Below are 15,404 nucleotides of genomic sequence, written 5' to 3'. Positions count from 1 at the left end.
TCTTTAGCTTTTTCAAAATGTTACAGCACAGATTCTGACTAGAACTAGGAAAATAGTTTACTAAAGTATAGGTAACACTTTACAATAAGGTAAATACATTTTTCATAGTTACTAGGTAACAAATTAGTTCATAACTATAGTTGCATATAGTCATAGGGAACAAATAAGAAACTAACTAAAGCTAACCATCAGTAGTTAGATAGTAACTCCATCACATTATAGAGAAGCTAATGATTACTTAACAGAAAATGTATGTTAGATATACTACACAAAGTTTGTCATAGTCACTAGGGAGTGACTATGCAACACTTAGTCACTCCCTAGTGAGTGAGGGGCAGCAGTAGCTCAGTATGTAGGGACTTGGGTTGGAAATCGAAGGGTCCAAGTCCGGAAATTGGTCTGGTAGCTGGAGAGGTGCCAGTCCACTTCCTGAGCACTGCCGATGTGCCCTGAGCAAGGCACCGAACCCCAAAACTGCTCTGGAGCGCTCGCTGTGGGCAGACCCCTCACTCTGAGACCTCTCCATAGGATCCTGTTTGTGCATGTGTGTGTATTTTGGCCTATGTGTGTGTTCATGTTCATTAGACAGAGTGTAAAATTGAATTTCCCTTCGTGGGATTAATAAAGGATAAATAAATGATTTAGTTAATCATTATAAATGGGTAAATAGTAAGCAACTTCTCATCCAATTCTATAGAAAGTAAATATAAAATGAAGTGGGGCATCATACTACAGTTACTCATTGCTTAATCATTGCTTAATCATTACTTCCTGTGTGTACCCTAAAGTAAAGTGAGGCATCATATTGAGTACAGTAGTTACTCAGTATTGAAGCATTACTTTATTATTACTTACTAAGTGTGTTCGGTAACCACTTTTTATTTATCTTTAAACAGGGAACATATTTTACTTAAACTAAGTGTTTACTTAAAGAACACAGAATACAGTGGGAATCAATGTAGGCTATGTCAGGCTTGTTTTATCATGGAACAATTTTAACATTCAAAATGTGTGTTGGTCATTTTGTCCTTTACACCTCGTCGTCGTTGTTGTAGGAAGACATCTGATGCATTGGAAAAAAAGGAAACAAACAAATAAAAATAAGTGTTTATCACCACTGGAAAGAGCGAGAATATCATCAAGTCCGTCATCAAATGTGGTCTGATCTTCTTTAAAACAAATTGCAATTTCCCTTAACTTATAGGGCGTACTTGTGAAAGAGAAAAAGGTTTTGTAATTTAACTGCCACCACCTTGTACCAACCACTGTAGCTATTACACAAACAGATGCTAGCATGCTAATAGCTACAATGCTGAAAAAGTAAGAAGTAATCCAGTCTGCATGGTAGACTTATGGTACACATTTCTTGGTATAACAATACAGCAATTACTGTAGTGTGCAGCCTTGAGTTTAATTCGCCTGTCCCACCACACTAACAAACAATGAATTGTTGCGCTTCCACCACCTAGTGGCTTACCTACTGCTCTGTGTGCTCAACATAAAAACAAAGGTAAGCTGTTAACATTTATTGTCTGTCTTCTCTCATGTGTGTAATTGACACTGAGTCTATGTCTATGAGCTTGATTATCTGTGACACTCACAAGAATTATTATAAGTCTTATCTGTTGCATGAGAGCTTGTGAGTGTGTGTGCGTCTGCACGTGTTTCTGTGTGTATTTGTCAGAATGCACACTGGAGTGAGCAGGCATGGAAGAGAACGTGGAAACAAACAGAAACAGGATCAAAGCTTTCTGTCTCCTAGCCCTCTGCCCCATTTAAAACTCGATTGAATGGATCAGCAAATGTACTGATATTTAACTGTGGAGTAGGTGCGCTGTTGTGAATCCTGTGTGTGTGGATGTAGCTCAGTGGACGTGCGTTGTGAACTCATCTTTCTAATGTGTCCTTTGAACTGTATATAAGGAACACACTGCGCCACAGACTTTAGACCAGGTTTTAGGTGATCTAAGTCATTTTCTGCGTCATCAAGGTAGGATAACCTCATTTTAAGACAAACACACCCATGGGAGCGCCATGTTCATTTGCTATTTTAAACAACATGAGCGCTGGGCATTTTAAAGAACTGCGTCACGAGGATATAGGAAAGACACTTGCACTGCACTCCAAGACACTTGGCGCCAGGCGTACGACAGGGCCCCATGCGTCATGATTATTTTCAAATTCTTATATATTTTGCCATTCTAACAAGTGCTACAAAACACCCCTTCAACGGGTGACGTCACTGAGACGTTCATGTTTAATTCAGTCGATGTTTTTTCCCCACTATCATTTCATTGAGTCTCAGAGTGATTTAGCCGAACTTGTGATGTTTTCTACGGAGGGTAGCATACAACCAACACCTGGCATGGAAGCCAGCTACCCCTCATTGATAGTTAATTGCTATGATAACATCATCAGGCTTTTGTGCTGACTTAGAGTTTGCCCCAGCTGAATCGGAGCTGTGTCGGAGGAGACCTTGGCCCATGGTACTGTCCTTGTGGTGAGACACACATACCTTAACACATACTCACTATACATGCAAGGAGGATCACTGCAATCACTTTCAAATTTAGAAGAAATTTAACATTTCTTTTTGTGTCCTATTTTTTTCTTACCTACCAGAGCTTGAGTTTCTGTCTCCATCACTTCTTTTGTCTGTGAAAGTCCACCTAATATGTTTCATCTATTTTCATCTGTTCACTTTTACTGTCTTTGGGTCTATAATGGACACTAGGTTAAATATCTCCTCCCTCACCCCTCTGCCTTTCTGTTACCTTATCTGTGACTACCTGACCTTATGCTATTGATTATCCACGTGGTGCAGGCTAAGATAAACTGAATATGGGCAAATATGAAACTTTTTGTGTGGATTGAAGTCTGTGTGTGCTTTCTTCAACTGTTAGAGTGGAACAGAGCCTGGGCCTTCTCTGTGTTTCATTCTGCCTCTGTGCACAGCCAAGATCCAGTAAATAATCACATCTAAGGGAATCTTTTTGAATGCTGAGGAAGTGAGGTTGGGATTGCAAATCACACACACACACACACACACACACACACACACACACAGACAAACAAACACACACACACACACACACACACACACACACACACACACACACACACACACACAACCTATTGCTCTAATTAAATGTCAAAAAGGCAGAGTATGACAATCAATGCAACAAATACTGTAGGGAATGCAGGCTAATTCAAAAATGCAGAGGAGTGCTATGAGATTTATTTTTGACAAGCCCATTGGTATTGAAAGCTATAGTTAAAGCTGCCCCCCTTCCATGCACAATCACACACGCACTAGATGTGATCAAATCGACTCCAAGCATAGCTAAAGTGTTGATTTCCAAAATATGGGACGGACAGATGGAGAGCTAGACAAATATAGTGTCACTGGTAAAAGGTACTTTACAACAAATCTGTGTCAATCAAAACTTCTAAAACTATTCAAAACTTTTGAACGTTTTGGAAAGGACTGTGTGGAGAAAGTAGTGCAGTTAATACCTCAGGGGACCCATCTGTGCTGCAGAAAGCTTCAATGTAAAACATCATACGGAACCCCCCACCCCCAATTGACTGGCCAATGACAAAACCATTAAAAATGTATTTCTATGGGTTCAGAAGATGGTCAGATAATGGGTTGTGCTATCTGCATCAGCTGTTTGGAGGAAATGTTCTTAAAACATTTGAACAGCTGACAAATTAATTTGATCTCCCTAGGACAGACTTCTTTCGATATCTACAGCTAAGAACCTTCTTGAAGATACAAAAGGAGTGGGACAAACTTGTAAAACCCACCCCCATAGAAGAATTCCTAATGCTTATACAAAAAGGGAAGGGTGATAAGAAAATATTTGGCAAATTGTTTAACATATTTTTATCTATGAATACAAAAAACTCACTGAGGGTGAAGCAGAGATTGGAGGCGGAAATAAACATGGTTATATCGCAAGACAACTGGGAAGAGGTTTGTACAGAAACACACTTGGTTACAAACTCAAACATGTGGAGAGAGTTTAAATGGAAAATTGTTACTAGATTTCTTAGAACTCCAGAGATAACATCCAAAATGTGACAGGCACATCCCAGCTCCTGTTGGAGGAATTGTGGAACCCATGTGGCTAATCATACCCACATTTTCTGGTCATGTCCTAAACTAAGCTTGTTCTGGAGAGAAGTGTTTGATGCACTGAAAGAGGTCTTCCAAAAGGACATTCCCTGGTGGCGATACTTGGAGGGATGCCTGTTGGCCTGAATGGGAGGGCCAAAAAGTACTTGTTTAATATCTTATTCACAGCGGCCCTGAAGTGCATCACCATATGCTGGTTGAAACCAGACCCTCCTACTTACAATATATGGATCCAGAAAGTTTGGGACATTTATCAAATGGAACAAATGAAATACCAATTAAAACTCCAAAAAGAAACTTTCACAACAATATGGAGACCTGTACCGGCTTTACGAATGCAAAAGAGAGTGATGTTTAATTTTAATTAAGATCATGCACCATTTTTCTCTGGGGTTGACTTCGCACCTGTACTTTGACAAATGATATCTTTGAGTGGATTATAATTTATTTCTTTATGATTACAACTTTTATTTATGATTTTCATATTTTTCATATTTTTCTTGTTTGTTCATGTGTTTTATTGTGTATATGTATATTCTTTGGAGTGGACATTTTGGTTTGTATCTTACTTTTGTAATCTATTTCTGCTGGCTTAATATCCGAATGTAACTATACAGCTGGAAAAAGAAAAAAAAGAAATATTTTTCATATTGTACTGTTGTTGATGAGAAAAATGAATAACAATTAAGTAAAAAAAAAAGAATTCTGGGGCCAGTTTGATGAGCACATCTAGATTTTGAATTGGATATTTCAAATTTATCACACACAAACAAACAATCAAGGCAACCAAACTGTATATATTTTTATGGAAAGCAAGGAAATCATCTTTTCAATGTAAAAATATTATTTTAATGCCTTGTTTTCATTTACTTAACATACTGCTGAAACCATCTGTGTCTTAATAAGTCAAGACAATCAAAAATATCACTGTTATCACTCACCTAATTTATGCCCCTGAAAAAGTTGTTTTCCTTAATGATCCTGTTATTAAAATGTAACATTTCAGTGTTAATCAATATTTTGACAACTCCTGCAAAAAAGGTTTGTAAAGCTAAATTTCAATACACAAGAGAGTAATTTATCACCACATGTATCAGCTAAAAAGAAAAGGGTATCCATAGGTATCTTTAGTATTTTAAGGAGCTATGAGCTGTATCTTATCCAGCTGTCTGTGCTTCTTTGTCTAAGTTGCTTCTCTTATCTGGAACATGGAACTCTATGGGACTCTATAAATGGGAACATGACCTTTAAAGGTATGAAGTTGACCGTATATCGTATCCCGGGAGTGTGTCTGAAAGTAAATGAGCAGCTATGTGCACAAGCAGATAGATGGCAGCGCAGACTTCCTCGACTTGAACATGTGATTTGATGAATGTTGAACTGTACAGTTCAACATCCATCAACATAGAACATACCATGTTTTGGTATGGTCTATGTTGCTTTACTATGCAAGCAGTGAACAAAATAATGATTAAATATGTGTCATGTGTCCGACATGTCTCTACATCCGCCCTGAATCCAACCTGAATCCACCCTTCCAGTGGGATCAGGATAATCTTGATTTTTAGTACCAAACCTATCCTAATCTCCACCTTAGAGTTTTGAAATAACCAAAATCAACATTTGATCTGGATTCTGGGCAGGACTGGATTACCACACCCGAATCCCACTTTTGGGATTTTGAAATACCCAATTTTGAGATTTAATCCTATCCAGATCATTCTGATCCGGATTACATTTTTTGAAAAACTGGGCCCAGATGATAGCCTATGTCAAAAAGCTGCTGCCATGTCAGACTTTTGGCATTGCTGTCTTTTGTTCCCAAAGGCCTGATGTCAAGGCCCAGTTTTTTTTTCTTTTTCTTTTCTAGAATTCTGACTACTCAAAGTGCTGTTACACGATAGGTAACGTCTATCCATTTACATCCTTTCACACACTGAGCGTAGAGGTCGCTATGTAAAGTGTCAATCAGTATTAACATACACATTCACATGTCGCCGCTGAAGTAACGGGAACAGCTTAGGGTTATGTGTCTTGCCCTAGGGCACATCCGACATGTACTGTAGCTGCAGGAGCAGGGGACCGAACCTCAAAACTTGCAGTTAAGAGACAGACAACCCTACCAATCTGTCCTTTTTCATTCTAACATCAAATTAAAAATAGCCAAACTGGCATCTCTTTACAAAAGTTAACATAATTACAGAAAATTGTCAAAGCAAACTACATTTAAAAACACATTTTGTGTTTAAAGACAAAAATCTATTTTTGTAATTTGTGATTCTGGTCAATGTTCTTAATCCAGTTATGGCCACCAGATGTGACAGCTTTAGGATATTGGAGCCCTCACTATCAATAACAAGGACACATTTTTTATTCACCCACATCTCTCTTAGCAACTTGGAGCTCTCAAAATCAGGTAATTTAAAACATTGAAGTGGCAGATATGGTGCCAATAAAAAGAGCAGCAGAAGTAGTATGCTAATACAAATGCTTACAGGCACTGGCGCTTATGTAAGAGGCAAGTAAAAAAATCTTGTGAGTAAAATAAAGGGACTTTTTCCTGGCAGTTTTGACACAGAAACTGCAGCAAAGCAACAGGAGGGAAATCTTAAAGGGAAACATAATCTTTTGAAACATAAATCTGTATTGAAATTTGGTCATATATGTAAAAGAAATGTGAAGTAAATGTTGAAGTTGGTGCCTTCTTGACCAAGAAAAGGCAGAAATTATATTTTTGGCTCATGTGGATGAAGGACAACAACTTGGACAGCACCGCAGGCCACTCCCACTGAAGCTAGGGTGATCTATTTACAGACATTTACTACAACACATAAGGCCATTTCCTCAACTGATTCTGAGATTTCTTCCAGAAAGAATTGGCATCTTGGAAATTCCTGGCAGAAAACAGACTCTATATTTGTGTCCATAGGGAAACTGTGAGAGCACTAACACCACCAGTCTGCACCCACTGATCTGTAATAGGTCTGTAGCTTCAGTGGGTGGGAAGTTTTGCACACCAAAAAAAACTTGTGTTCAGTAAAAAGTACTTACATGCATAGCATTCTGTGATTTTATTTAACTTTGAAAAACTGTTTAAGAAATATAACTTGAAAAAAAAAAAAAAAAGGATATTCATAGCTTTCAGTGACGTCACCAGCGTGGAGGACTGGAGGGCAAAAAATGTTCAGGAGAGTAACGTCTACCGGTGAAAACCCTGTAGATCTGCAGCAGGAGCTTTTAATTTAACATCTCCTATAAACGACACATGTTTACATCTCCTGACAACCATGTCAAAACTAAGATATTAAGATAAACTTTGAGTTTGGGGCACTTGTGATACTTTAAACAGCACACGGGACACTATTTATATCACTAGAAACGGCCAAGTCCGTGCCGGTGTTACAGTTAAAAGAGTTACCATGTTAACTGGTGACTGTCAGCCGACTGAGTCTGGTTGTCGTACGTTACGTGTCCTCAACGAAAGCCTATTTGTTTAGCTTTCATTAAAACATATCTCATAAGTAATTTTGACATTATGATAATACAAAAACGGAACAAAGAGGCATTTGTTAGGACACGTTTGTCTGAAAGTCATCAGTTAACATGGTCACTCTTTTAACCGTTAACACCAGAACGTCACTTCAGTGATGATATTTAGAGGAGAATCCTTCTCCTTACACCGCTGTAGGATGAAAGTCTACAAACATACAAGCAGCTTTATGTATTATTGATCGGTCTGGGTCGATAATTCTGCTGTTTGAGAAGTGAAGGGAAAGAAATTCCTCATCATTCAAGCATCGGTGAGTGCTAATTAGCTAACATTAGCTAGTTAGAGTTAGCTAGCGGTAGTATCAGCTGTCAATCTTAGTGTTCTGGGGCAGTCATTTGAGTTAACAGTTAACGGCAGGAATATTTAGAATTAGTCAACACTATAAGTGATGTCAGGATGAGGAGATGTGTGATGTTTTCCCTCACAGGGGCCTCAGAGGGTCTAACTGCATTAATCCATAAACGTCCTCCTTTCTGTTTTTATTCTCGGATTAAATTCTGTAGAAGCAAAACTCGGCTCGTCTCCTCGTCGGTTAGTGTCTCACATTAAACAACACTTGTATTTAATCTGAAAAAATAATAAAAATAAAACAGATAAAAACACATAGGGGGTCACTGAGACCAGTAACTTTTCAGTAGCGTAAAGAGGGTCTCTTCTTGCCCTCCAGGTGGGCGGTTCAGTAAGAGTGTGACGTTGCGTGAAAGCTATGAATATGCAATGCATATTAAATAAATGAATGGCTCGAAATCATGGTGTGATTATGTTAAGACGAAAACCAAAAATGTTCTGGTGTTTGGAAAATGAAAACTAATATTGGTGGCTCATTTTCATAATTGATACATGCAAGAGTTTTCTCCCAAAACCCAGGATACACAGAAAATACTCTGAATCCTGTATGAATGTAGGAGTAATTGTAAGAATTTCAGATTCTTAAAATTGTAACTCTTTTAATTTTTAAAACGTTTTTTCTGGTATCATTTGAGAATGAAAATGGATGCACAGAAGTGAATACATGATTTTGGGAGGTCTTGGCATGTTACAATACTAAAAACCTTACATTAACTTAATTGGTAGAGTGGCAATGTTTATGGCAATATCTGTATTTATATGTAAATGATGGTAGAATTAAGGCTGACATGAACTGACAAACATAGCTGTTTGTTGAAACACATACTGTGCTAACATGCAGTGTTGGGAAATGTTACTTTGAAAAGTAACTTGTCACAATACAGGTTACTGCAGTTATAAAGTTTATAATAATTACTGTTATATTACTGCGTTACCCACTGAGAAAAGCAAAGTTAAATTGTCCAGGCAGCTCGTACTGTACTCTACTGTCATTGCATGGCCTCTCTTACAGTCACACTGCAGCCCAATAACAGGAATGACAGAAGTATAATAGCATATAACAAAAGTCAAATAATGGGAGTATTTATTGCAAAGTAGAAGCTGCCCAGCTTACTTCCTGAATTAGCTGGATTCTCATGCGAGCTGACACATCTGAAAGCTGACCTCTTCTGCTCATGAGCAGCTGCCTGTACAGAGGAAGGGTAACAGAAACTGCAGATGCTTCAGGGATTTCTTTTTTTTTCTTTTGAGGCAACACAAGGAAGAGGGAAATTAAACATTTTTTGCGTAACGGAATACTTTCATGAAAAAGTAACTATTAATGGATAACTTGATTTGTGGAACTTACATGTTACGTTACATGTCACTACACGTTTGGACCCCCTTGGAAACGTGATGGTACATCTCAAGGGGCTTATCCTATTAAAATAAAATGTAAAAAATACAAAAAGTAATCTGAGTACTCTAGCAGATTACTTCCCCATGACTGGTTACATACAGATGAAATATAATGTTTCCCTGCAGAACCCATAAATTCTAAGTATCGAAGACTAAAATGTACACAAATTTATCGAGAAGCTAATTTAACCTATTTCATTTTATGCATGTGATAAACCTGCAGTCGGGAAACTAATATCTTTAGGAAGCTTTACAATATTATAACTTAATTAGGCTTTAAGCATAAACAATGTGTTTGTGTGTTTAAGAAACTGGAAAAACAGGGAAGCTATTTTTTTTAACTATTTATTAACTATTACTGCCTCTTTCCTGCTGGTAATTTGATGTAAAGAAGAAGTTGGGAAAGCCTTACAACTTTAAGCTCTCAAAGTGAAGGCCTTTAGCTTCTCTCCATGGCTTATCACTTGACATTTAATTCACTGCACATTTGTCACATGGCAGGAGGCCAGAATTATCCAAGATTGTTTGGTTTCCAGCATGATAAAATGTATTTTGAGCTCAACAATATTTTGCCATTTTCAAACAAAGAGAACAGCCAGCAGAATGTCAATGCATGCATCACTTCTTAATTTCTTGATTTACTTTCCTTTTTTCATCTCAGAACAGTAGGGTAATGGAGAAAATTGCCTTTATAGATTTATGGGCTCTTTAAGATGAATGTGTTAAAGGTTCCATTTACATTTTAAATGGAAACACTGCCTCTCCTGTCCCTTGATCAACTGAGAGTCAAAATAAACACAAATGCACTAAAGATGTCACAGTAGTGAACGTTTTATGGAGCCCTGGCATGCATCCACTCACTTCTGCCAGTACACCTCCCTGCCTCTAGTTTAATGTTTGCAGAGATCCTGGTCAACATTACTGATTCTTTGTATTCAAGTTTTTCCAGAATATATCATGTATTTTTTTTTAAGTTGCTTGTGTTTCTACCACACTTTCAATTATTATTCTCGAATAACCTGCAATCAAAAGTAAAACATGATAAATATCTATTACTTTGTGTTTTAACACCACAGTTAGGCCTTCATAAGAACCATATAGACATGTAAGTAATGGATTGTAACACTGTATTGCACAGAGCTTTAATTGTCTTTTGAATCTGGTAGTCTTCAACAGTTTCTCCTGTAATTAATCATGTATTACTTGTGTATATGTGTTACAAGATTATATACATTTAGAAATGTATAAATGACAACCTATTATAGTTAGTGTAAGTGAATAAATAAATACTCTACTCTGTATGTCTTTATGTGCCCTAATGTAATATCATTTTGTGTAGTAAAAGCTATTTGTTAGTGTGCAATCAAGCATTCAGTAGCTATTGATTCATCAGACATGGATGCATGAAAATGCATTAAAAACACAACTTGTAAATAATGTGTTTATCTGTTTGATGGCTTTCTGCTATGATAAAAAGTAATAATTCAAGTGTGTCTCTACTGTCGTTCATTACTGTTTCTAGTGTTATGTAACACTTTTCTTCAAATGTTTGCACATTCAAAAAAATCTTGTGTGTAGCAAAGTAATTTTATAGTCATGTTAGCTTCTGAAAGAATCATATCTGATCATAAGGGTATGAAAAAAAAATGTAGACATCTTCCTTTCTGTACTTAAACCAGTGAGGCTCGAACAATCAAAACATAGCATTAGCAATGTAAGTTTTTGAGTCAACAATAGAAAAATATCTGCTCGTCAATCTAAAATAACAAATATAGAAGTTCTTACTTTCGTAAGAGCAAATCATATAAGCACACCGTACAGAAAGTATGCAAGTTTGGTGAACTAAGGTTGTGTGTGTATTTGCAAGTTAGATGAGCAGCACAGGGATAAATTGTCTGTGGACGGACCGAGGAGTGAGAAGATACTGAACAAAACAGCTGTCTCTTTTTTCAGTCAGGAGTGAGATCTGACACCCCAGCACATTGGGGCAAATGTACTGTAAGTGTGTTTGTGTGTGTATATTTGTGTTTGTGTGTGTACATCGGTGTGCACTCACTCACATGTATTTCATGAGAGCCAATAAGAGAATAAATATGTTAATAAGCTATCAATGTATAAATTGCTACACACACTGGCCACTGTAAACAGTATGCTGAGGAGCTACAGTGGTCCGCTATAACACCACTGAAGTGTGTCAGAGAGTTCAGATGTCTGACATGTCCTGTGTTACATATATGATACCGATACACACACACACACCCACCCACCCACACACACACACACACACACACACACACACACCCACACACACACACACACACACACACACACACACACACACACACTCACACACACACATTGAAACATACACTCACACATATTGCTTTGCTGTAGGAAACCGATTATAACATTTTTTTTGAATAGGCCCATCTGCCCCAGTGATCTCATGTATCATGATTGGAACACTATCTTTCTGTGTTGATTAACATGTGCATGGTGCAAACCATTGTTTCTTTAGATGGCAACATTTTCATACATCCAGTAGCCCACAGACACAGTCATCCTTTCCATAAATACAACAGACTATACGCAACGTCTCACCAAAACACTACCGGCTGAAATCTAAGCCTTCACGATGCAGCTACATGTAGGACAGCATCGTTTCACACACATGCATCTGCAATCCCTCCATTGGTTATTTCATTTGGTGATTAAACACCAAGCTGCAAGACGCTGCCTGAAAATGCACGGAAATCTCCCTCAAATGCACATAAACATAAACTTACCCGCTGTGACTCGAGAGACGCAGAGACAGCTGATGACGAGCAGGACAAATCTCTCCATCTTTCTAACGCTCGGTCGACGTGCGGTCCCATTTACTCTTGATGGGGGTTATGTGTAGAAAGGCGAACTGTTGTGCGGTGCTGTGCTGCTCGGCATTCACGTCAGTTCATATGTCTCGTCTCGCCTGGAAAAGGGACAACGGCGCGTCTGTCTGTGGCTTTTCAGCACCTTGGACAGCACCTCTGTTCATTCCAGCCCCTTAATTATTCCCAAGTCACCTGCCGCCAGTAAATCGTCGTTCTGAGTGGTCGGTCCGTGCTCCAAAAATTGTTAAGAAAAGAAAAGAAAAAAGAAAAAGAAAACATCCTCCCCGATCTGTTACTGCTGCCGATGAAGCTGGATGTGGTGTTCAGCACCACTCGGCTACTGCAGACGAATAGAAACGTGCTGGCTTTGTGCATTAGAGCCTGAACGGTCCCTGCCCACAACACTGACTCCTGATGACTCTGTGAGAGGGAGGTTGCAAAACATCGAACATCACCTTGTTTAAAAAAATAGGCTACATTAATTGTAAGTCATTTCAATTCGAAAATATAAAATTGAGATTGTGTTATTTATTTACATGCCTATCCTGCTCACATATATATATATTATAGCCTAGTCCACACGCACAAACCATAAAAACCTAACCGTGAAATATTTCATAAGCAGACTTCTGTAAGGCCTTAGATACAGCGCTGCTGTTGTCTGTCCCTCGTTCTCCTGCTTCTCTTGCTCTTTCGATGAGCCAGTACTCTGAATTATTGCTGCCCACTCCTCGATTAAATATGCATACAGTGGCCCACGCAAACAGCCGCCTGTGCAAAGATAAAGTCTTTAAACACGTGCTTCTTGAAACCCCCCCCCCCCCAACATTTTTCTCCGAGATCACACTTTGAAACAGTAAAAGTAAAGTAGATACAAGTCTTCATCATACAGTAGGGCTGAAGACTGAAAACAAGCTGTGTGGATAGCCGTGTAGGCAACTGTGTGTGTGTGTGTGTGTGTGTGTGTGTGTGTGGGTGGGGGGCGACGACAATCCAGCCCTGTCGCTTAATCATGTCTCCAAGAAGTGTGTTTATGGTGGTCATTACCGTTTTGCATGTTACCCTGACTTTTCATCATATAGATCATATGGATAGTCTTTGTTTAGCTATAGAGCCATGACATAAATTGAGAGATGTTAGCACAATAATTTATCTGAATTGTACATGTATAGTGAAGGGGGAAATAGGCTGCTGAGGAAGTTTCTAGTACTTAAATAGAGTAGGGTACACTACCCTTAGCTATGTTTATTAAAGTCCTAAAGAAAAATACCTTGAAAAAGGTGAAAATATCCATGTAATGACTTCCAATCAGGAAAGAGTTTGATTAGTAATTTCAAGCTCCATCCGAAAGGCAACTGGACTTGGTTTACGGTTGCCAGCCAGTTGCTGGATCAAGCTTCATATCACCTGAACGACTGAGAACATACACAAACAACATGAGCAGTAATTGTATACTCCAGTAAGGATTGTCAAGCAGAGGAGTGAATAGCAAACAAATGCAAACCACCACAATGTGTAATAATGTAAGGTGGAGATTTTGAGAGCACAGTCTGACACTATGCTGGGCATGAAGAATCCATCGGGTTCATTGTTAAATTGTAGTACAAGAAGTTGACAAACTATTTTTATCATAGAGTGAAATAATTTGAACAATTTAATGGAGTGTCACATACTAACTTTAATTTATAGAAAAGGGTCCACACACAGAATGTAAATACTTTTATTGTTCCACATATTCAAAATTGAAATCTTATGACTCTCAATTTTCAAATCTCCCTGAGGTAAGATGAGTAATGTGTTACGGATCGTGAAAACGAAGAGGAGGACCCAGATGCAGGATTCACTAAAACTATTTATTCTTTAACCAAAAGGCAAACAAAAACTTACTTCCAAAAAAATCCCAACTACAAGAGAAGGCGCCACGGGTAAACTGACATGCAACAAATGACACCGACAAACACATACAATGAACTGACACAGAAGGGGCGAAACACAGAGACTAAATAGACATGGGGTAATCAAACACAGGTGAGACTAATAACACAGATGAAGACAATGAGGGCAATCACAATGGAGGGAAACACACAGAGGCAGGAAAAACCACAAGAAACACTGAAGACACACAGAACTCAAGAATGAACAAAACCCACTAGAACATAGAGAAACACTAAACACTGAAAATACAAAACTAAATAATACCAAATCATGACATAATGATACTATTTATGATGGTAGAAAGCAGCAGTGGGGTCTGTTTGATGGTAACCAATGCAAGCCAACAATGCACGGTAATCTTGAGCAAAAAAGTGTCCTGCTCACTTTTCCGAGAATACCTTTTCCTCCTTCTTCACATCTTTTCTCTGTTATAATCATCCAGTCATAATCTTGGTTCCCTGGCCTTCTTTTTTGAGTATGATTATTTTCCTTTTGAATATGGTTATTGGAGAACTGTAAAAATATAGCATTCTTAGATTAGGAAGTGTTACATGCTATACACTTTCTGAATATAAACCCTGATAACACCCTGGCCTTGCTTATGGAAAATCCATTCCATGTTAACCTCATGACAAATAAATGTGTTCCTACTTCGGAAATGCATTAAGCCTATAGATATGATTTCTTATCCGAGTGGTGTCGAAAATATGATGCAGAATAGAGAATCCCCTATTGATATAAGGTAATTGAGTTCATTTATTTTAAACTCAGTTAGCAAAGACAGCCCATGTTTTATCAACAGAATTTCCATACCAAGGCATGCTCTCATGAACCTCTCAAATGTCTGGGCCAACAGAGTGTTAATGGTTTTTATATTCAGCACTCTGCAAACACATAAAGGACTCAGCCCAAGCAAGTCATTTGATTCTAATAATTGGCCCCACTGATACTTTGCTGTCTTCTACGTAAAATGCAGATCAAGCAGAAAATCAGCAATAAATCTGATGTCTTTATGGATAGCTCATCTTTGTTTCTGTTGGCTTCAGTGGATGGAGTTTTTATTTATCACAGTGTCCAAATGTGTATTAGTGTTTTGTGCACGGCAAAGGGAAAATTATTTATTTGGTCCCTGTAATCACATCTCAAAAGGGAAATTTGGGGG

The 15,404-nt window shown here is 38.2% G+C and overlaps 1 protein-coding gene across 6 annotated transcripts in view; it reads right to left on the bottom strand.

The window, feature by feature from the left end:
* The window catches only part of fndc5a (fibronectin type III domain containing 5a), a 25,959-nt gene extending 12,968 nt beyond the window's left edge, over positions 1–12,991 (bottom strand). For 2 of the 6 annotated variants that reach the window (XR_010669106.1, XM_065966496.1), the window contains exon 1: positions 12,224–12,985. Coding sequence is in view for 2 of the 6 variants with exons in the window: in XM_065966496.1 (XP_065822568.1) it covers positions 12,224–12,281 (58 nt within the window). In the remaining 4 variants the exon portion in view is untranslated. Of the gene's footprint in view, positions 1–1,036; positions 1,064–12,223 lie in introns of all 6 variants that reach the window. The other 4 variants (XM_065966498.1, XR_010669107.1, XM_065966497.1 and 1 more) reach the window with 4 other exon arrangements.
* Between the last annotated feature and the right edge of the window lie 2,413 nt (positions 12,992–15,404).

Source organism: Labrus bergylta, chromosome 18 (genome assembly GCF_963930695.1).
Source record: "Labrus bergylta chromosome 18, fLabBer1.1, whole genome shotgun sequence".
In the NCBI taxonomy this organism is placed as follows: Eukaryota; Metazoa; Chordata; class Actinopteri; order Labriformes; family Labridae; genus Labrus; species Labrus bergylta.
Note: the sequence above shows the minus strand (reverse complement) of the source record. Positions and strands in the feature narration are given on the sequence as shown.